This window comes from Urocitellus parryii, chromosome 6 (genome assembly GCF_045843805.1).
Source record: "Urocitellus parryii isolate mUroPar1 chromosome 6, mUroPar1.hap1, whole genome shotgun sequence".
Lineage (NCBI taxonomy): Eukaryota > Metazoa > Chordata > Mammalia > Rodentia > Sciuridae > Urocitellus > Urocitellus parryii.
In genome coordinates this window covers 2,720,526-2,742,309 of record NC_135536.1, presented here as the reverse complement: position 1 = coordinate 2,742,309, position 21,784 = coordinate 2,720,526, and the positions used below count along the sequence as shown (strand labels likewise).

Below are 21,784 nucleotides of genomic sequence, written 5' to 3'. Positions count from 1 at the left end.
CACCTCCTCCTGGCTGTGTGACAGTGGGTGGGTTGCCTGGCCTCTCTGAGCTGCACTTTCCTCATCTATAAATGAGGAGTCAATTACACTTGCCAAGCAGGGCAGCTGCAAGCAGCAGATACAAAGGAGAGCCCTGTGTGCCCCACTGGGCAGACCCTGGACACTGGTCCCCTCACTCCCACTGTGCCTCCCTAGCCCAGATGCTGTTCCTCCTGCCAGGCACTACTGGGACTCCGACAGCATGCCCCAAACCCTCAGCTTGGGAGTTGTCCTTTGCCCTTTTCCCCTGAAACCTCAGGGCTTGGGGCCATGTGGGGCAGAGGCAATGGGCCCAAGGGGGCCCCTCCCGAGCCCAGGGCTCCGCCCTGCAGCGGGGCCTCGTCAGGGCTGGGCTCCCTACAGCCCACACGACCCTCACTTATCCACTCATTCAAGCCCTGGGCTTTCTGTAAGCTACACAGCTCTGGAGCTAGCCTGGGAGGACACATTTGGGCCAAGGGGGAGGGAACAGTAGCCCTGACCCCTGGCCTTGTCTGCAGGCCTGGCCTGCTGTCCACCAGGGGCCTGGGGAACAGCCACCTCCCACCCAATCTCAGGCCAGAGGCCTATCCTCGGGTTGTTGCTATTCCTGCCAAAGGGGAGAGGTGACCGCAGCTCAGCCCTGGAGAGCTGGACAGACTTCACAACAGAGCAGAGGGGCCAGGCTCAGGGACGCAGCTCGCACCAACTGGGTCCTGTGGATAAGCCGGTGGCCCCTCCAGGCCACAGCCAGAGGAAGGCAGCAGGCCCTTCACCTGTGTGCCCTGCGGGGCTGCCCCTGGCCCCCCTCCTCAGTGGGCAGGAGGGGCTCTGCCATCCCTGACGCAGCGGACACTGCTGGCACCTGCAGAGCGGGGCTGATTCTGAGCTACGAGGACCCCGGAGGGAGCCAGGTGAGAGAGCCAGCTCCGGGAGCAGGCGGACGCAGCTTCCTGCTCAGGAACAGACCATGATGCAGGCCAGGAACCCGCAGGGTGAACAGCAGACAGAGGCAGGGGCTAGCAGGCCACCTCCCCTGGCTTTCCACCCAAGACTGAGGGGCTCCCTCAAGGGGACAGTTCAGGAAAACCAGGGCTGGTGGCCCCAGAAACACCCAGCCCCTCTGAACCCCATCTGCACGGAGAACCAGAGAGCAGACTCAGGGACATCCTAGCCCCTGGTGTTCTGAGACTCCTGGGCGGCCAGGACTGGCCCAAGCTGTGCCCTTCAACTACACCCTGCCCGAGGCTGTGCCCTTCACCCACACCCCCAGCCTGTGCCCTTCACCCACACTCCCAGCCTGTGCCCTTCACCTATACCCCCAGCCTGTGCCCTTCACCTACACCCCCAGCCTGTGCCCTTCACCCACACCCCACCCAAGGCTGTGCCCTTCACCTACACCCCCAGCCTGTGTCCTTCACCTACACCCCCAGCCTGTGCCCTTCACCCACACCTCACCCAAGGCTGTGCCCTTCACCTACACCCCCAGCCTGTGCCCTTCACCCACACCCCCAGCCTGTGCCCTTCACCCACACCCCACCCAAGGCTGTGCCCTTCACCTACACTTTGCCCAAGGCTGTGCCCTTCACCCACACCCCCAGCCTGTGCCCTTCACCCACACCCCCAGCCTGTGCCCTTCACCTACACCCCCAGCCTGTGCCCTTCACCCACACCCCCAGCCTGTGCCCTTCACCCACACCCCCAGCCTGTGCCCTTCACCCACACCCCCAGCCTGTGCCCTTCACCTACACCCCCAGCCTGTGCCCTTCACCCACACCCCCAGCCTGTGCCCTTCACCCACACCCCCAGCCTGTGCCCTTCACCCACACCCCACCCAAGGCTGTGCCCTTCACCTACACTTTGCCCGAGGCTGTGCCCTTCACCCACACCCCCAGCCTGTGCCCTTCACCCACACCCCCAGCCTGTGCCCTTCACCCACACCCCCAGCCTGTGCCCTTCACCCACACCCCCAGCCTGTGCCCTTCACCTACACCCTGCCCCCAAGCCTCGGCCATCTTGGGGAGGCGGGAGCCAGCCCATTGGGGGCAGAAGCTGGATAAGGGCCTCTCAGCCACACAGAGGCTCCAGACACCCCTGGATGGTGAGAGCTGCTCCAGGCCAGCCCTGCTCCCTGTCCCCAAGCCAGGGCCATTAGGTGTCTGAGTGAGCGCAGCCATGGACAGAGCAGCCAGGGGCTCCCCAGTTCTGCCTCCGGCTTAAGTTGGAAGCGTGTTCTGGGGAGCTGCCTGCGGGCTCTGCCTCCTCTGGGAGCCCTGTGCCCCGCACCCCAGCTTGGCCCCCCACCTGCAGAGAGAAGGTCAGTGGGGCGTCCCTGGCTTCCTGCTTCTTTCCAGCGGGGAGAAGGCACAGCTTGGCTCTGCAGCTTCAGCTCGTCTAGCCAAACTGCTTAGGTGACTGGGACAGTCACGGGCTTGGGGCCCCGTAGTGACAGCCTCCCACAATCCCCTCTCAGAGGCCCCCCGGGCAGCCAGGCCCTCAGGGCTGCTGAGGCCACTGCCTGTGTTTCTGTAATGGAAACTTCTCCGCCCGCCTGTGAGCGGCCTCAGAGCTCCGGTTCCCGCCCGCCCGGGTGAGGCTCTGATGATCAACAGCGTGTGGGACGCAGCAGGTGGGCCAGCTCCCCTGAGACAGGTGGGACACTGCCAGAGCCCAGGTGGGGTGTGTGTGTGTGTGTGTGTGTGTGCGTGCGTGTGTGGCTCACGAGCCTCCTCACTCTCCCAGGAGGTCTCCAAGGAGCCTGGCCCGTCCCCAGCCCCTGTAGAGTGCCGTGGAGGTGGTGCAGCAGGAAAGCCCGCTACTCACCAGGCTCCGAGTGCCTGCCCTCCAGGACTGTGGGCCTGGGTCCTACATGCCCACGGGCTCAGCTTCGGAGTGGGGGTACACGAGGAGCAGCTGTGAGTGCCAAACAGGGTGTCCATTGGTGGTCAGAGCCGAGGAGAGGCCCGCTGGCAGCACCGGCTGGGCACTGGAGCCTGCACAGGCTAGGCACTGGACCTGGGCCTGGCCAGCGCCCTGGGCAAGGATGTAGACACAGGTGCCAGGCTGTGGGGGTAAGCGGGCGGCTCGGAGGGAGCAGAGCAGGCAGTGAGCTCCTTCCTCCACAGGCCCTGGAGGCCGGGGAGGGGCCGGGGCTTCGAGGAGGGATGGCAGGTGGAGAGACGTGGCATTGGGCTGTCACCAGCTCCCAACAGCTTCAAGATGAGGTGGGGCACTTGGACAAGCCCCAAGAATGCTCAGAGGGCTTTGGGGCCCCATGTGGCCCAGAGTGAGGGGCAGCACCCGTCAGACAGGCACCCTCCCCAGCAGTGTGGCATGGCGGTGACACTCCCCAGGCCCAGGCCCCAGGAACTATGTTCTACCCTTTATCACCCATCTGTCACGAGCCAACCCCAGAGCAAGTACACTCAAGTTACACCCTGTCCCTGCCACCAGGGCCTCTGCTGGGAGGCGGGGACAGGCAGGTCTCCCCTGCTGCTGTGCATACCAGGGCCACCTCTCTGCTGCCTCACTTGGGTCATGAGCCCCCAGGAGCTCACTCACATGACCAAGGTCACAGAGACCAGAACCCCGCCAGGCCTGGGGACACCAAAAGCCCTGCTTCCTGAGGAAGCTTCCTCCCCTCCTGGAGGGGAAGTCTGGGCCCAGGCAGCACCTGCCTGTACAGGGGTGGGTGGCCTCCTGGGAGCAGGGACGAGGGCAGCCAGGTGAAGTGCACAGCTCCAGAGGGGCCGCAGGCCATGGGGAAGGGGCTGTCCCCGTGCCTGGCATCCACTCTCCCAGGAGGGACGACGGGGCAGATGCACCAGCTGGGATCTGCTGTGACACAGCCCACCTGCACCCGGCAGGGTCCAGGCGCAGCTGCCGAGGCTGCTGGCACCAAGCAGGGAGCAGGTCAAGGCCAGGGAGGCTGAGTCTCACTCAAGGTCACAGGTGGCCACATGAGGAGCTCCAGAGCCCAACCCCCAACCAGCAAGGTCACAGCCCAGCACCCGCACAACACGCTGCACACGCTCTCACGTGCTTACACACTACGTGTGCACACCACACAGACACACCCACAGGCACACACAGCACATCTGCATGCACATAGACACACATGCACACACGAATAAGACACACAATCACTTCCGTGCACACATGCACACACAGTTGCAGATAGGAACACCTGAGTGTGCATTCAATCCCAGCAGGTGTGCGCTCTCCCACATCAACATACACCGTCACATTCACTCACATGTACACACATGTGGGCACTCCCAGGGACACACACAGTCTCCCACGTGTGGCTACTGTCATAATCACACATATGACACAGACATGCTCACACGCACATGTTGTCCTGCAATCCCCCAAAGAGCCCTGTCCAGGGACAGCACACCACAGATCTCCTGGCCATACGGCAAAGGGTTTGAGTCTGGTATGGCCCTGCCTGGGGTGGCCCTGGCCTACCCAGCCTGCTCTCCAAGGCAGTGCAGGGCATGACCTGGACAGGCTGGCTGCAGGGTTGGGGTGCCCAGTCTGTGCAGCCACAGGAGAAGCCAAAGAGCCCATAGCTCCCCCTTCCGGGCCCAGGAGACTGACAGGGTCCCTGCCCACCCTTGACCCCAGCCTCTGACAACCTGGCAGGGCTTCAGCAGTTCCCGGCCCTCCCAAGTGTGAAGTGGGTCCAGCACCCTCTCTGCAGATGCTGCCCAGGCTGCCTGCCAGGCAGTGTCCCCAAACAGAACAGCCTGGTGCTCTGTGACAGCACTGGCCTGGAGGCTACGTGGGCCTGAATTCCGGTGGCCTCAGCCCTGGGCACTGAGGCCGCACAGCCTCTTAGCAGAACGCCCTGAGCGTGGGTAGACGTGCTGGCTCCTGCACCCGCTCCTTGCTCGGCCCTGTTTGCAGTAAAACCTGACGCCACCTTGGGAGAAAGCGCTCCCCGTGAGGTCACCGCGCCTGGCGGGCCTTGTGGTGTGGATGTCAGGGTGTCGGCTCGCCCCATGCTCAGGTCCGACAGGGCTCCAGGAGCCAGCTCTCTCCCAGAAGGAAGGCTGCAGGCGGCCCAGCCGCACCCCTCCAGGCAGCTGGGGACAGGGGAGCCCCCAGCCTGTTCCCAGCCCTCAGGGACAGGGCCCGGGAGGGTCCACAGAAACCAGGACGCTTCTCATGAAATTCAAACTTCTGCCACCACCCGGAGGGCAATGATGCCCACCAAATGCCCCTCATCAGGGCCCTGGGAGAGCCTGGGCAGAGTGGAGGAGGGCAGACGGCCCCGAGCCACCCATCAAACTGGGAAGGAGCCGGGAGGACCAGCCTGCCAGCAGCCCTGTGTCAGCCTCTGTGGCCAGGGACACTCCTGCCCTCTCTGACCTCACTTCCCCTGAGAAGGTAGGGAGGAGTGCTCGGCAGCCCCAGGCCTGGGAGGGCTGGTGTCCGGCTGCCCCTGCTGGGATGCCCAGTGGCGTCCGCACCTGGAGCAGGACAGGAGACCTTAGAGGTCAAGGCCCAGCCAAGGCTATGGAAGAAGGAAATCTGTGCTGGGCAGCCACCCTGAGCAAGGCACAGGGGACATGCACAGCTCCTGGCAACTGGGGACACACTGGTGGATCAAGAGGTGCCTCTGTACCCGGGAGTGAGCAGCGTGACCCAGGGAGGGACAGGTCAGAGACAGAGAGGCAGAGAGAGAATCAGACATTGACAAGGAGAGAGAGATGTGCTTAGAGACAAAGAACCAGAGACAAAGACAGAAGGACAGAGGGTAGAGGGACAGACAGCAGCAGGGACAAACCTGGCCAGTGCAGGGGTGGGCTCAGGAGCTCAGGGGCACAGCAGGATGGCTGCAGGACCCTCTGGAAGAGCCTTTCCCAGGGCCCGCTGAGCCCTGGCATTGCAAAGCTCCCACCTTCGTGGGAGCCAGAGCCACGCCTGCTGAGTGGAGGCAATGCAGAGAGACACACAGTGACAGTGACAGAAGGCACACTGCCAGACGGGTAGGTGCAAATCAGGGCAGTATTATGCCCTGAGGAGTATTATACAGCCATGAAAGACGAGGGTGATAGAGACCGGGCAGCAGCGGAGGAGACTGCCTGCAGGAGCGGTTCTGAGCACACAGGGCACAGGCTTCGTGCGCGCTGGGCAGGAGGGCCGCGGCCACGCTGGGCAAGGCCGGACGGAGCTGGAAGCCACGTGGCTTCCCGGGAGTCATCTCCTCCTCCCTTTGTCTTTAACGGGGGGCGCTGCTCATGCAGTGAACCATCTCCTGTCCTAGGACCATGTTCCAGTAAATGAAGACCACGGTGCCAGCCCCGCACCCCGACCCCCGGCCAGGGCCCCGACGTCAGCCCAGAAGAAATGAGGCCACGTGGGGCTCACAGGTGCCCAGGGCGGAAAGGGTGAGGCGGGCTGCCAGAGACGTCCCGCTGCACACACTGTGTCCCCTGGGGTGGGGGCAGTGAGGAAGGCAGGGTCCCCACTCTTGCTCTGAAGGTGTCCTCTGCCCCAGGAACAGCAGGAGGGGAACTCTGGGGCCTGGTGGGGTAGGGAGGCCACCTTGAAGGGCTTGCTCTGGTGAGGAGGCACCAGGTGGGCACACAGCATCAGGCCAGGGTCCCAGACACGGAAGCAGCACGGGGGTGGGAGATGGCCAGACTGAGGAGGTCAGCGGCAGGGAGCTGGTGACTGCCCTGCCTGCTCAGCACTGACGGGGTTCCATGTAAGAGCAACTGGCAGGGTGGGGGGCCGGATAGAGGCAGGGGACGTGGGAGCCATGGAAGGGGACAGAGCTGAGGAACGCAGAAAGGCCAGTGCTGGAGCGAGGGAGCAGGTGGAGACAGGACACCTGAGGCTGTCACCAAGCGTCCTCCAGGATGAACAGGGAGGGGACCTGGAGGGGGTGTCAGCAAGGGAGTCTCCAAGCAGGAGGGACCCAGACCTCAGGCCCTGAGGCCAGTGGAGGCTCTAAGCTCACTGCCAGGTCCAGTGCCCCGAAGGGCAGCCTCCCTCACCCCAGAGCAGCAGGCTGTGTGCGGTGGTGGTGCCCAGCTGGGAGAACCTGGGGATGGCCCTCAGACAGCCTGTTGTCCCTGTGCCACAGACAAAGACACTGCGGCCCACAGAGGCCAGGAGCTCATCTTCCAACCTGGGGCTGGGCAGATGAGCTGGTAACGGAGCAGGTGGGCGGCAGCCCCGGGTGGGCATGTGGGTGCACAGCTGCCTTCCTGCTCACCCCAGAGCCGCCTGGGAACATGCTGACCCAGAAAGGGAGGCCGAGACCCCAGTGGCCAGGCAAGGCCACAGCCAGCCCCGTGGAGCTGGGTGGAACTTGTTATCTTGGCCCCCTAAGCCAGGGCCCCTCCCCACGCCATCCCCATGTTCCATGTCCCCCGAGTCCCTACAGGGGCCAGAACAGCAGCCAGAGATAATGCAGAGGAAGGGGCCAGGGCTGGCATCTCCCCTCAGGGAGGAGGTGCCTGGCGCCTTGCTGGTGGGTCCCCAAGCCCTGGTCCAGGCCCTGCCCCTCATCTGTATGAGGGGGTTCTGGACAGGGTAGAGCTCTGCACCCCCGTCCCTCCCCGCCTGATCCCTGGTCACCAGCCTTTCCAGGCCTGGTTTTTGGGGCCCCGAGACAGACCCTGCAGGAACTCAGTGGGACTCAGGGCAGGCTCCCCACCCTGAGGCGGAGAGTCCTCCGTCAGTGGCCGGTTACCCTGGGGTCACCTTAGGATGGGTCATTCCTCTTATTAACATGCAAACGTTACTGTGCCCCACTCGGACTGGGAGGCACAGAGTGTGGGCTGGACAGGGGCCTGCGGTGACTGCCCGCCTGCTCAGCACTGTCCGGGTTCCATGTAATAGCAACTGGCAGGGTGGGGGGCCGAGGGCAGCTCGGGGGTCTCCACACCTGTCCCTCTGCATAAAGCCCAGGGGGCAGTGAGGACTCTGCTGAAATGTGCTCACCGCTGCCTGCTTCCCACTCTTGGCCAGGACAGTGACAGGAAGCAGCCCCGCTCCATCCTGAGACGCGGCCAGCCCAAGCCAGGGCCTCCCGGGGCCGACCCACAGAGGATTTCCAGGCACGTACGGTTCCGAGAGCCCTTGGAGGCGGCCATTCATTGTAAGAGGGCACGCGGGCCAGCATCAGGGTCTGGGAGAGGGTGGTGCCCGCAGTGCCCACACAGCTCTGGCAGGACCCCAGACCCCCAGAAGGGACCACAGTCCCTGTTCTGTTTTCCCAGGTAGATCCCCAGTAAAACCTGGGCAACAGGTCCCATGGACACAGGGTCGTGGTCAGTGGGGCAGCTGCTGATGGGCAAGGACTGTTCTCCATCCCGCTGTGCACGCAGGGTCAGGGCCCTGAGGAGTGGGCCCTGCCTGGGGCTGGGCGGCTGCTGGTCCTCTGGGCTGGGGTCAGGGAGAGACCAGCAGGGCTGGGCGCCCGGCAGGCTGAGGGATCTGTGCTCTCCCTCCTAGACATCGCCAGCAGGGACACCAGGGCCACCGTCAAGGGTGAGTTCTGAGCCCAAGCCCCATCTGCCCAGCGCTCTGGGCCTCCACCCACAAGGAGTTCCTGCACGTCCCAGCCCCACACCTTGTCCCCGTGCCCCCATCTCCCCAGGCCCCACAGTGCCACCCCTGTCTGCTCCAAAGCTGAGCTCCACACTGGGGTCCTGGGTGCACACAGCTGGGGAGCAGTGTCCCCATGGTGCAGTTTGTCTCTAGCCAGGAGTGGGGATCCCCATCCCATAGGGACTCTGGGAGTCACCCCCAACCCTCCCAAATGTCCATCCTGATGGGCACAGGACAGTGGCCCGGCAGCCTGGGTCTCCTCCCATCCCTTTCCCTCCGAGGGGAAGCCCCTGGCCAGTCCTCACCCGAGAGGGTCAGGGCACAGGCCACAACTGACCCGACCCGCCTCGGCCCACAGTGTCGGGCCGGCGCCTGCCCCGCCGCAGGTCCCTGCTCCAGCGCCTGCCGGGCGGCAGCTCCCTGCTCCTGCGGCTCTCCGTGTGCGTCCTGCTGGGGGCAGCTCTGGGCCTGTGCTGTGGCCGGGCCAAATCCATTGCCACACCCCTGGAGGACCTCCGAGCCCGGCTCCTGGTCCTCCTCATGCGCCTGTGGCACGTGCTCCTGGCCTGCTGGCACTGCCTCCTGGGAGTCTGGCCAGTGGCCAGCCAGGACGTCCCCTCTGGGCAGCCCTGGGTAGATGAGGGTTAGGGTAGAGCGTCAGGCAGTCCTCAGGCCCCAGCCAGGAGAGAGCCCTGCCAGCTTGCTTGGCAAACCCAGGACTCATGGCAGGGGGACCTAGGGACAGTGACAGCTTTGACTGGAGGCCAGACGGGAGACGCACTGCCCCACCATTTTATGTCTTGGGGTCCACTGTGACAGTCCGTCAGAGGACGAATCCAACTGCCAGCTGTTGGGCCTCACCTCCCTCGACCCAGTGGGGACCCTGGCCTGAATGGGGGGATCCACGGAGGCAAGTCCTGCCTGGACACCCAGCTCACTCTCTTCTACTGCTTAGGGGATGGATCCCCCAGGCCTCAGAGACCATGGGTAGGGGTCTCCAGGGTTTCCTGCAGCTTCAGGGTCAGGGGACCCCAGGGTGGGGGAACCCTGCAGAGAGGCCCTGTTCCCAGAAGTGGCCTCCAGAGGACCATGGTGGGGGTCAGGGGACCCCTGGTTACCACTTCCCTGCACCAGCCCAGCCGCCCCCAGACCCGTGCCACCTCACCCACCCTGGGAGGAGGACAGGCAGGTCCCCATCCCTACTGTAGATGAGAAGGAGGCTCTGACCAGGCTCAGCCCCTGGGCAGGGGCTGCCTCTCAACCTGGTTCTGGGTCAGGGCTGGAAGGGGGCTGGGCCCCCTCCCCATAGCTAGCTGTCCACTGCCAAGATGGCAGAGAGAAGTGTCCAGCTCTCAGGCCCACAGAACTGCCATCCCAGCTGTTTTTGTAATAAATGTTGCTCAAACAAGGACCCAGAGGAATCCCTCAAATCTGTCCGAACACCTAAGGGGTCACCCAGGGGCCGTGAGACTCGGACCCCTGAAATGCAGGCATGAGGCCCACTGTGCCCAGAAGGCCATTCCTGATAAGCCCCTGAAACTGACAGAACAAGCCCAGGATGCAGCGGTTCAAATCAGACTGGAGGCAGTCAGAGCCACGGGAGCAGGGAGGCTGAGGGAGGCTGGGGAAGGCTGGGGGAGGCTGGAGGAGGCTAAGGGAGGCTGAGAGAGGCTGGAGGAGGCTGAGGGAGGCTGGGGGAGGCTGGGGGAGGCTGAGGGAGGCTGAGGGAGGCTGGGGGAGGCTGGGGGAGGCTGGGGGAGGCTGAGGGAGGCTGAGGGAGGCTGAGGGAGGCTGGGGGAGGCTGGGGGAGGCTGGGGGAGGCAGCCAGGAGAGTGACAAGCCCTCATCCGCAGTGGAGACAGGGTTTGCTTTTATTTTGACTTGGAGAAAGAGACACGTGGAAGTTCAAGATCTTCACTTTCAGTTTAGCCAGAAGGAAAATTAAAATAAGGTGCCCCCCTGAAAACAGCAGGGAGGAGGCCAGGCATCTCAACAGCAGTCTCAGCGGAGCCACTGTGGGGACCCACACCACAGCCCCCAGGGGACCCGGGGCCCACGCAGGCCAGCACCCAGCCCCCTCCTGGAACCCCCAGGGCCTAGGTGTCTGGGGAGCCATGCACAGCCCCCCAGGGAGCTCCAGTGCAGGCGGACGTAGGTCCACACAGCGCTGACAGTGGCTGCCCTTGGCCAGCTGCCCTTTCCCCTGCCCTGTCCCTCTCTCCTCCTTCCAGGGTCCCAGGGGCTGTACCCAGGGCAGAGTGAGGCAGGAGCCACTCCACTCTGTGTTGGGGAGACAGACCAGGACCCTTGGGGTTGGGAAGGGTCTTTGTGTCCAGTGGACTAGGGCTGATGTGAGGGGCCCAGGAGGAGAGCAGCGTTGGGAACCTCAGACTGTCACAATACTGTCCCCTGAGTACCTGCGGGAAACTCCCAGCTGAACCCTGGGCTGGCAGCAACCTGCCCCACCTGGCCTGGACTTCCCCTGGACTGGCACCTGCCTTCAGAGTGTCCTGACAAGTCCCTGCTGGCCTTGCTTCCCAGGCCCAGCTGACCATGCTCACCAAGCCCCTCCAGGTTGGCCTGAGCTACCTTCCGCCTGAAACACAGCAGTCGCTGGTGGATAGCAGACAGCTGGACATGCTGGGCTCTCCCTTCCAGAAGGGCATGGCAGTGCAGAGGGAGCCTGTGGACTAGCTCAGGACAACTGGCTCACGGAGGCCAGGGCGGGGGGCTCTTCCACGTGGGGTCCCAGCCCCTGGAACAAGGTCACAGAGGAACATGCCCTCCAGGGAGGACCAGGCTCTCCTGCAGGGCTGCGCAGCCACCACCAGCGCTCACCACCGAGCGCAGCGTGGAGCCAGGGCTCCCTGCCCACGTCCTGCTCCTGCGGGCTGGGCTGGCCAGGCTCTGAGGCCTGGGCTGCAGTCTGCAGGAGGGGAACAGCAGCACCCTCCTGGGCAGCTGGTCTGCACCTGCACCTCCCTGTCCCCACGCCCACAGGCACGCACAGTCACACAGAGGCGGAGCGTGGACCAGCCGCCCCAGTGGCAAAGGGACCCGGGGACCTGGCCAGGAGGAGAGCCGAGTGCTGCGTGAAGCCTGGCAGCCCCTGGCCCTTTGCTGCCTAGCCAGCCGCTGCCAGGCTCTGGGTGGGAATCGGGGTGCTCACCTCACAGCAGGCAGGGCAGGGGGACACATGCAGGGCGACGCTGGCAGGGGTGGGGGCCCGGGCAGGGAACCCCAGCTGCTCCCCCAGGACAGGACGATGGGAAAGGATCCTGGGGTCGGCGCCCCTGCCAGCGGGGAGCCTAGATGACAGCGCTCTTCTCCCCCTGGAAGGAGGCACGGGGGCCCGGCCTGGCCAGCAGCAGCTCCTTCTCGTGGACCAGGCTGTCCAGCAGGTCCTCCTGGCGGCAGTTGTGGTAGACCTTCAGGAAGGCCAGGATGGTGATGGCCAGCCAGGCCAGCCAGGACGCCCAGAGGCCAAACTGCACAGAGAGCAGGGCAGCGTCAGGGCACAGCCCACACCACCCTGCCGAGTGTCCCACTCTGTGAGCGAGGACATGGGCCGAGAGGCCTGGGGACCTCAGGCTCCTCTCTGCAGCCCCCTCCAGAGCCAAGTTTGTGAAGGAGCCTGTGGATTCCATTCTCTCCCCCAGGAGGAGGGTCCCTGGGGAGGAGCCAGGGCCACGTCCCCCCACCCCCGCAGCTGGGGCCGCTCAGCTTCAAGGAGCTTGCACACGGCAGGACCCCCTCCAGCCACTGGAATAAACTGACCTTTATCTACTGTTTCCAAACAGTTGAAAGAGAACGATTTAATCAGCTCCAGGCCGGCTCCACGTCTACCCGATTCCCCTCCACGTCTACCCGATTCCCCACACCATCTAACTGGCACACATTAGGCCCGGAGCATCTTCCGCTGGATTTACCTGTCACTGTCTGTGACCGTTTCAGGTCACCTCAGAAAGACCCTCACCTCCAGGCTCTGCCTGGGGCCCCACTGACCACCCATGTGTCCAGCCTACAGGATGCCCAGCATGGAGCCCAGTGAGGGCTGGCAGGGCAGACAGGCAGAGTAGGAGCCTCCTGTGCACAGGGACACCTGGGACACCACACTGGCCTCCTGTTCTGCTCCAGGATGACCCTGGGCCTGGCACCACCCACCTGCACAGGGCGCTCTGAGGCCTGTCCAGAACACAGACCCCTCCCTTCAAACCCAGGACGTGACGCCCCTTTCCAGTCCCACCTCCCCACACCCCATCCAGCCACCGGGAACCTGGCCCTCCCCTCCAGGTGCACCTTCTGCTCCTGCAGGCTGCCCTGGGCCCGCTCCTCCCTGGGGGGCAGTGATGGCCCCACCCTACCTGGGCGATGGCGAACTGATCGTAGAAGGCAGAATTGTCCACACTCAGCTCCAAGTCGATGTCCTGGAGCTCCTCACAGCTAAAACGCAAGGCGTGGGTATGAGGGCGATTTCTGTGGCCGAGTGGCTGGCAGGGAGCAGGGAGCACCACCCCCAAGTGCTGAGGGCCGTCCACCCAGCGGAGGGGAGCCTCTAGGTCCCCACCCCCATCAGCACAGCAGGACTGGCTCTGGGGAGAGGAACCCGCAGACCCACCCCAGCCTGGCCTGGGATAACCACTGGACACACAGAGGTCAGGCAGGCCATGTGCCCAGGTCTGCGTCACCGAGTTAGACATCAGGTTCCAGAGTTGATTTTCTTAAAGAAAGAATGTGCAGCCTCCGGAAGAGGTGACCTGAGGTCCTGCCCCCCAGGTCTGGGCCTTCTTAGGGCTGGGCAGAAGTATCCCAGAGGGATATGGGCAGTCACATGCTTCACTTTGGGCACCCTGATAGTCAGAGGCTGCCCCAGGTCACAGCCAAGTGGCCGCCCTGATCACAGATGTCCCTGGGCGATGGCAGGGAGCCACCTGGCCCCACCAGAGCCTTCTACTCTATTCTCCACCCCCTACCCTGCCAGACCTCCAACCCCACCAGGACCCAAGCCTCCATCCCAACATTTCCTGGGGCCTCTGCCCCCCACAGGCAGCTCAGGGCAAGACCCCAGGGTCTCGGACTACATGGCCACCTTGAGCTTTCCAGGGTCCTCCAACCCCTGGTGGCTCTCCTAGCCAGGAAGGAGGGGGTGGGCTCCCAGAAGGGGCGACCAGGAGTGCACAGGTAGGGGTATGGGGGAGGGAGGGCCAAGCTGCAGACCAGGACAGGATTCAGAGGGAAGATCCCTGGGGCACAGGCAAGGCTGGGGAAGGGTCTTCCAGGGACACAGCAGGGGGCAGCATACCTGTGGGGCACAGTGCCCTTCTCAGTGACAGTGTCACACCACATGGTGAAGCCCACGCTCACAATGGTGCTGGCGATAAAGACCAGGAAGACCACGAAGGCGCTGACCAGGAGGTTCACGAAGGCATAGAAGAAGGAGCTGCAGCCAAGGACAGGAGATGGACGCAGGGGGCATTTAGCACCCCCAACATGGGCCCAGCCCTCTGGACTTCCTGGTTGGCATATGGGTCCCAGCAGGGCTCAGGGGCTGCCCTCCTTCTACAGCCATCCCTCGGCCCTAGTCCACACGCAGCCCCGAGCTGCCCATCTCACCTTCCCAAAAACCCAGAGCTGGAACCACGGGACCGTCACTGCACAGGGGAGGCAGGGCCAGCAGGAGGCCGGCACAGGGACCAGACGGCTGTTCCAAGGCACAGGAGATGGTGTGCACTGGCACTCAAGGCGCCCTCCTGAGGCTGTGCAGCACAAGGCCACAGCCCAGGCCACCCCCACGGTCACCCACTACTGTGGGCCAAATGCCCACCCCAAAGTTCACCTGTGGAAATCCCAACCCATGGGGATGGCACGAGGGATGGGCCTTGGGGAGCAGACAGGCCATGGAGTGGAGTCCCAGGAACTGGGTCACTGCCTCGTAAAAGGGACTCATCGTGTGTCTACCACATGAGGACACGGCAAGAAGATGCTGGGCACTAACGAGGAAACAGGCCTCCCCAGACCCAACCTGAGAGCACCCTGGCCGCGGACATGCAGCTTCCAGGACTGGAGCAGGACACCCAGGTCAGGGTACTTTGCTTTAGCATCTCGAACAGCCTAAGACACTAAGGAGGGTCTTCTACCTTCATGGTCTCCAAAGCACTGGGGACTGGCTGTGTTAGGGACTTGCCGAAGGTGCTGACTGACCTATTTAAAGCTAAAAGGACGAGCTGTGAGGGGAACTGGCACAGGCCAGGCCAACCAGGGCCAAGCTGGGAGCCCAGGTCAAGGGCCATCAGGGGGGCTGGCTCAGGCCTGGGCCCACTGCCCCGGGGGCCCCAGGGCCTCCGCCAGGTGCACACAGCCACGGCACCCAGGGTGCCACTGTTTCCTTGTCTGCCCATACAGGGGACCTGTGTGGGGTCATCCATGCCACCAGACCTCTACCTTGCCCAGAACATCCACCATCCAGAAGCCCCTGAGATTCAAAGTCCCTTAGGCAAGCCTCAGGTCGGCTGCCCACTAAGGTGCCAGGGGGTGGGGGACAGGGACCGTCCCCCAGTGGGGCCCTCACAGGCAATACCCTCATGTAGGACAGCAGCAAGGAGCAGGGTGGCCAGAAAGGGCCTGTCCACCTCCAAACTGCCACAGGCTTATAGCCCACTGGTGCTGCCAATGTGTAGACTCTAAGCAACCTGGCTTTGGGATCACCTGGAAACCAGGTGGCATCCCAGCCAGGAGGTCTGGCTGTGGCCCCCAGCGTGGCACATGCCCCTGAGAGCCTGCTTTGTGCCCTCCCTCCCCACGCCCTCCCCTTGCCTCTGCCAGGCCCTGTGCTGGAACAGGAGCCTGTGGTCCTGCCTAGGAGGCGACACACCAGTGACAAACCCAGTCCCTGTGCCCAGCTCAAGGCAGGTGTCACCAGGCTTATGAAGTCTCCCGGCAACGATCTCACAGCACTGCTACCAGGGCCCACCCGCATCAGTGGCTACTGAGTCAGCAGCTGAGCCCCAGGATGGGAGGCTTGGACCCCAGCCCTGAGGAGACAGTGGCCCGAGGACGCAGTGCTCTTAAAGCCATGGGCTGTGACCCACCAGACACAGCAGCAAGAGCAGGGCAAGCAGGACTGGCAGGCACCCAGGTGGGAGACCAGGCCTCCACCCAGGCTTCTGGCCAAGGGCCCAGCGAGTCGAGTCCCATTCCACCTGCAGGTGCACAACGGACACTGGCAGCCGACAGACCCTACCCTGGGTGGACGCTGCCCTGTGGCCCCGCTCTGCACAGGACCCTGTGCCCTGCCCGGCCTGCTCGCCCCACAATGGCTCTTCACTTGCCTTCCCACCCTTGCTGGGAGGCAGGTGCTGTCCACCAGGTAACCCAGGGCCCCACTCCCAGGGACACTCACTCCCTGCCCACGCCTCCCAAGACAGATCCCCTGTTGTGAATGGCCCACTGCCCTCCCAGCCCTCAGTGCTCATCTGGAGCTATGTCCAGGGATAAGGTCAGTGCTGCCACCAAGAAACTGGGCTGCAGGAAGTGCAGTCACCCATGGGCACCAGGTGCCTGGAGACTGGGCTCAGAACTGCTGCACCCTGTGCAGAGCAGCCTGGGACTGAGCAAGCTGGGGGAGCAGGGGCCTGGCCTGCTGGAGGACGGCTCGTGGAGGACAGCAGGACGGTCACCCAGAGCTCACCCCCATGCAGACCTGCACTGGCTATTTTGCTCCAGCCAAGGAGGACAGGGTGGCCGGGGGCAGGCAGGGACTTGGCCTCCACAGACAAAGCCAAGCAAGAGCCCTGCCTTCAGCACAAAAATCCAGCTCAGTGGACAGCAGGAGGGTGAGGACTCAGCCTGTACCAGGACACACTCGTCCCTCCACCTGCTGGACAGCACTCTGTGGTCCTCCCAAGGACCACCAAGGTACCTGGCATTCCCAACTCCCAGACAGGTCATCTCAGCTGCTGCTGCCCCCTGCTGGTCTCTGCAGGGCTGGGCTGGCCACAGTGCAGACAGTAGGCCAGACAAACTGACAGACCAGCGCCACATCTGTGCCTCCCCAGTGGGGGTGGGACAGCAGCCCCTGAGCTGTGCAGTGAATTCCAGGCGGGGTGGGAAGTAGGCATGGAAAGCACTTCCCACGGGCTGGAGCTCCTGCGCAGGGTCTTCCTGAGCCCATCCCCGAATCCCTTGGTACAACACATCTGGGACGCACAGGGGCCCTGCAGTCCCTGCCCCTGTCCCTTGCCAACACTGAGGATGCTCACACACAGGCTCCAACAGCCAGAGACTCTGATGATCTGCAGACACCAGACACTTCAGCATCATGGTTTTCTCCTGCCATGGCCGGACACGGAGCCCCCAGGAGGCAAGGAAGACCCAGCGGGACCCACTGCTGACAGCCTCCTCCGCTATCTTGCCACTCCTGGTGGGTTCCCATGGACCCTGCTGGGCTTTCCAGATTTTTGAAGAATTGGATATATGTGAAGCCTCATCTGGATGGAGCCCTCCAGGGTCACGATGTCACCCCACCCTGTCCCCAACACACAAACCCAGGACAGGACACCGTGGAAGGAGGAGTGTAGCACACACAGGGTTAACATATCTTCCCCCCCCCCCTCTCGGGGTGCCCAGCCTAGGATGTGCCGTCTCCATGGTGACGGCTTCCCTGGGAAGCCGGGAGCAATTTGAAGGCTGAGCGACAGGTGTAGGCAGGCAGATGGGTTGTCTTAACCCCCTGCTCCCCAGCCAGTCACAGGCTGCTGCCAAGCCTGGCGCAAAGGGTTCCTCTCGGCCAGAGTGCCCCAGCCCAGGCCCACAGCCCACATCAGCCCTGCCATTTGCCCTGCAGGCAAGACCCCCAAAGATACAGGTGCCACCGACTCAGCCCAGAGCTCCGGGGTGATGCTCCAGACCCACAGCTCAGGACCAACCCAGGGACCCTCAACAGGCCCCAGGCTCTGCCTCGGTGCTGACAGAGGGAAGCCAGAGCCTCAAGGTTGCTGCCTCGCCTTGGGAGAAGCAGTGCGTGTGCTGACCTCAGAAACCAGAGACTGACAGGGTACTGATGGCCCTGAGAGCCTTGCCCACCACACGAGCTCATTGTAGATGCCTGCCCTAGCCCCTTAGCTGTCCCAAGTCCCTTTGCTGACCCAGCACTTGTGCTCGCCTGCATTGGAGGTGCTGCTCTGGGTTGACCACCTCATCCATTGCTGGCCTCTGCAGACCCAAGCTGTTCAGGCAGGAGGCCAGAATTTACTGACACAGCAGGTCTGAAGGGCTGACCCCTAGGCTAGCTAAGTCATGAATCTACAAGGAGTACAGGACCAGCTGTGTGCCCCCAGGGCAGGACAGCTCAGGACCCAAGCATCTTGCTGATACCTCTCAGCAAATATCATTTGATGACTCCCACATACCAGGCCCTGCACCCAGCCCCGAGGATACTGAAACAAATAAGATGCCTGCCCTGAGTTCACCCCACCAGGGTCCCCTCAGACTGATGCCCTCAGCCTGGAATGGCTTGCAAGAGCTTTACCCAAGTCCTACAGAACTCAGATGAGTACTGACATCACAGCTGACCACCATCTAGATTGTGCACTAGGCCAAGAGGAGGGCAGGCAGCCAAAAGCCCTGTGGCCTTAGCCAATAGCTCCTGATGGGACATTATGTGCTGGAGGAAAGAAGGCTGGACCCACCATGGCTGCCCACACAAAAACTGGAGAGGGGTCATTCCAGGCAGGACACGAATCCAACCACTGGAGCAGAGAGGCCCCAAGATTCTACCAGCAAAAGCTGCCTGGGTCGGGCCCCCAGTGCACTCGAGCCATGTGGTCCTCCTCGGAGTGCCCTGACCACCCAGCCATCTGCTTCCTAAATCCCACTGTGGGCCTTTCAGCCAGTGATGCTACTCAGGACCTCAGGAATGACACCATGCAAGAGCCCGGGAGGACCTGGAAACTCATGCCTCCGTTTCCACATTTAAAGTGGGCGATGCTGGCCATTCCACAGGGCAGGTGGACATCTTCTACAAGATGACAAGACAGAAGCTGGGGCTCCCGAGGTCCGCTGCCTAGGTCATGCAGAATGAGCTTCCCTGTGTGACAGATCCCTGCCCTGCAAGCTCTGGGTCTCTTCACTCCCTTGCCTGTCCCTCAGCCTCAGGTGGTCACCCCGCCTCTCTGAAATCACCCATTGCTGTGGCCACAAAGCTGAGTCCCATCTAGAGACCTGCTCTCCTGTCAGCCCTGGCCAGCCCATGAGCACCCTGGGGCCAATCCTCCTGCAGAGGCCCAGAAGGCTGGAAGGATGTGCTTGAGCAGTGGCTGACCCCCTATGGCCTGTACCCTCCACCTCCAGAGGCCCAGGCAGGAGGGACCCCAGGACCTGGGGCATCCCCTCCTCTGACTATTCCCCTGTCCCCTCTTCAGCCCCAGCTCCTGTCCAGAGACGTTTCTACCCCCTGGACCTGCAGAAGGCTGACGGGGTAAGGCTTGATTTGGTGATGTGGGTGAAGGTGACATCTCAAACATCTCCTCGGGACCCTAGCCATTGAGGAACTGAGAGAGAAGGAGACCTGCCAGGCTCACCCTGGGCAGACCCCAGCCTCACAGCCCAGAGTTTGGGCCCCCAAACCCTCAGCACTTGGAGGCCTCCCCAGCTGACACCTGGCTTCCTGCAGGCCCTGTGTGCAGAATCTTAGTGGAGTGAACTGTGTCTCCAGAAAGCTATGTCCAAGCCCTGGCCCCAGGTACATGGACTACTTGGAAATAGGGTCTTTAAAAGTGTCATTTAATTGAGGATTGAGAATGAGATCATCCTGGGTACTAAATCCAGCGATCATGTCTTCATGAGAAGAAGGGAAGACCAAGAAACGGAGAGAAAGCCATGTGAAGACAGAGGCGGAAAGGAGTGACAGCCCCAAACCAAGGAACAAGGAGGGCTGCTGAGCAGCCGAAGCTGGAAGGCACTTAGGAAGGACCCTCCTAAGGAAAGGGGCCCTGCAGACACCTTGATTCTGGACATCCAGCCTCCAGACCTGGGAGAGAGGAAGGGCCTGAAGCCCCCAGTTTGTGGTACTTGGTTACAGCAGCTCCAGGACACTCCCACACCTGGGGTCCTAGGACTTGCACCCCTCCTCCAGGTCCTGCAACCCCACCCAGGCACAGCCTGCTGGCCCTCTCTGCCCCAGGAGCCCCCTTCATCCTCTCTCTGCCTCTCTGTCTGACAGCTCTCAGGGTGGGCAGCAGGAGTCCTGCTGGCCCCACTCCTGCCCACCCCCACATCCTCAGAGTCCTTGCCCATCTCCCACCTCCCTGCAGAGGGAGAAGCCACTAAAACCTGCCAACAAGTGACAGATGGGGGCGGGGCAAAGTTTGAAGGCCTGGATCTCACTGTCCCTCACACACAGGTGCCCTGGCTCCTCCCAGGCCCAGCAGGCCTCAAGTGGGTGGGGGTTAATAAGATGCCACTGGTTGAGGAACCCACCCAGCCCCGGTGAACCTCCTCCCCCAGCTCCAGGGTAGTGCCAGGGCAGGACAGGGTGACGAGGGCAATGGCAGCCCAGGAAGGGAGGTAGTGGAACCAGGAAGCAGGGCCTTCCCTCATTGCCCTGCCCCCAGCCAAGGGTGTGCCTGCCCAGGATTCCCCCAGACATGCTTCTGTCCCAGGATGATGGGGAGTGCTGGAGGGCACCCCCACTCTCCTGGCCACCAAAGCCTGGGCCCTTCCCCCATTCAGGAGAGAGCAGAGCAAAGTGCAGGCACAGAATCTGGCTGGGAGCTGTCCCCAGTTCTGGAAAGTGGGAGCCTGGCTGCGCCAGCAGAGGAAGGCCTGGAAGGGCCTGGCCAGCTCGGCCATGACTGTGCAACATCTGCACCACAAGGGGAGGTCGATGCCCGGAAGCTCGTGGGGAGGGGAAGGAGGCACTGGCCTTGTACCGATGATCATCATGGCCCCTGTGTTTGCGTGCGTAGGTGGTGAGGGCCCAGTGTTGACACCTGCAGGTCTCTGGGCTGCGGGAACCCTGGAAGTGCTCGTGCTCCTGTGGGTAGGAGGGCCTGGGACGCTGAGGGCACGGAAGGGGCACCTGCGCGGCCTGAGGGCTGCGTCTGTTGGGGCCCGAGCGCCCCCACTTACCCCTCGTGTCCCTTGCACAGGAAGAAGAGCGTGCGCCAGGCGTGCGCGGCGGCCAGAAGCAGCGAAAGGAGGCTGGCGAGCAGGCTGAAGCGGCAGGCGGCCGGCGGGCCCCACTCCTGCACGGTGAAGCGCTCGCGCTCCTGCACCGTCAGGTTGGCGCTCAGCCACATGCCTTCGGTGAAGAGCAGGCAGCGGCCGCGGAAGTCGTGGCCATTCTCGGACAGCGGCACCACCACCACGAAGCTGAATAGGAAGGCCAGGAAGTAGCAGACGCACTGCGCGAAGAGGAAATTGTTGAGCGCCATGGCCGGGCGCGGGTGAGAGGTGGCGGGAGGAGGCCGCAGGCCCGGGAGTCTTCGGGCGCTGGCCCGAGGGGCGCTCGGCGGGGCCGGGAGCCGGGCAGCGAGAGTCTCCCGGCGCAGCGCGCAGGCCGGACCGCGCGGGAGGCTGCGCAGTGGCGGCGCTGCCGAGTCCCGCGCGCCCCGCCCGGACGCGTGCGCATCGGCCAAACGCCGGGCGCGCCCGCGGTCAGCACCGCGGACAGCTCCAGGCGCGCGCACAGGGGAAGGAGCAGGAGGTTAGGTGGGTTAGGTGAGGGCCACGCTGGACCAGGCCAAGCTACATGGATGGAGATGCTGCACGGAAACCGGGGGAGGGAGCGGGAGTATAGCCGGTCGGCTTATGGAGACCAGACTCTGCCAGTAGCTGTGCCACGAGCAACATTTGTGAGCGCTAAGGAAAGGAGGTGGGAGGTGAGTTTGAAGTCTGAGCTAGAGTGAGGATCCATTTGCCAGGATCCCGGAGCGCAGGAAGCCCGGGGTGGGGGAGGGGCGCGGAGCGGAGGAGCTGGGTTAATGAGAATGGGACGGAGGTCACCCCCGGGGAGAGGGGAGGGCCCTGCTGCCAGCCAGGAGTGTGTGCTGTTTGTGATCTCAGCACCCAGCCCTCAGCCTGACACAGCAGGGCCTGGAGCTGTTTATAAGATAAATAATGGATGCCCCAGGCATCTCATTAAGACATCTTTGCTGAGGTGGATTCCACTGATGCATTAATTAATAGATTTAATGCC

The 21,784-nt window shown here is 63.3% G+C and overlaps 2 protein-coding genes across 2 annotated transcripts; one reads left to right on the top strand and one right to left on the bottom strand.

The window, feature by feature from the left end:
* Positions 1–742: 742 nt before the first annotated feature.
* Positions 743–9,779, top strand: C6H14orf180 (chromosome 6 C14orf180 homolog). Its single transcript, XM_026405558.2, has 5 exons — positions 743–932; positions 6,293–6,416; positions 8,008–8,137; positions 8,494–8,529; positions 8,948–9,779. Exons 2-5 carry the CDS (start codon positions 6,309–6,311, stop codon positions 9,235–9,237), a joined length of 564 nt encoding a protein of 187 aa, XP_026261343.2. The 5' UTR covers positions 743–932; positions 6,293–6,308; the 3' UTR covers positions 9,238–9,779.
* A 2,118-nt stretch (positions 9,780–11,897) lies between these two features.
* Tmem179 (transmembrane protein 179) lies at positions 11,898–21,020 on the bottom strand. The gene is made up of 4 exons (XM_026405572.2): positions 20,716–21,020; positions 13,892–14,029; positions 12,954–13,032; positions 11,898–12,077 (listed from the first exon to the last, which is right to left on the bottom strand). The coding sequence occupies exons 1-4, from the start codon at positions 21,018–21,020 to the stop codon at positions 11,898–11,900; spliced, it is 702 nt and encodes a 233-aa protein (XP_026261357.1).
* Between the last annotated feature and the right edge of the window lie 764 nt (positions 21,021–21,784).

What these genes read in the sequence shown, in the direction of transcription:
- Tmem179 (XM_026405572.2), bottom strand. Translation starts at nt 21,020, where the DNA reads ATGGCGCTCAACAATTTCCTCTTCGCGCAGTGCGTCTGCTACTTCCTG. An exon ending in CTGTGCAAGGGACACGAGGG is followed by an intron (nt 14,030 to 20,715) that starts GTAAGTGGGGGC and finishes CCTTGGCTGCAG; the next exon opens with CTCCTTCTTCTATGCCTTCG. An exon ending in AAGGGCACTGTGCCCCACAG is followed by an intron (nt 13,033 to 13,891) that starts GTATGCTGCCCC and finishes CTTGCGTTTTAG; the next exon opens with CTGTGAGGAGCTCCAGGACA.
- C6H14orf180 (XM_026405558.2), top strand. Translation starts at nt 6,309, where the DNA reads ATGAAGACCACGGTGCCAGCCCCGCACCCCGACCCCCGGCCAGGGCCC. An exon ending in CTTGGAGGCGGCCATTCATT is followed by an intron (nt 8,138 to 8,493) that starts GTAAGAGGGCAC and finishes TCTCCCTCCTAG; the next exon opens with ACATCGCCAGCAGGGACACC. An exon ending in CACCAGGGCCACCGTCAAGG is followed by an intron (nt 8,530 to 8,947) that starts GTGAGTTCTGAG and finishes CTCGGCCCACAG; the next exon opens with TGTCGGGCCGGCGCCTGCCC.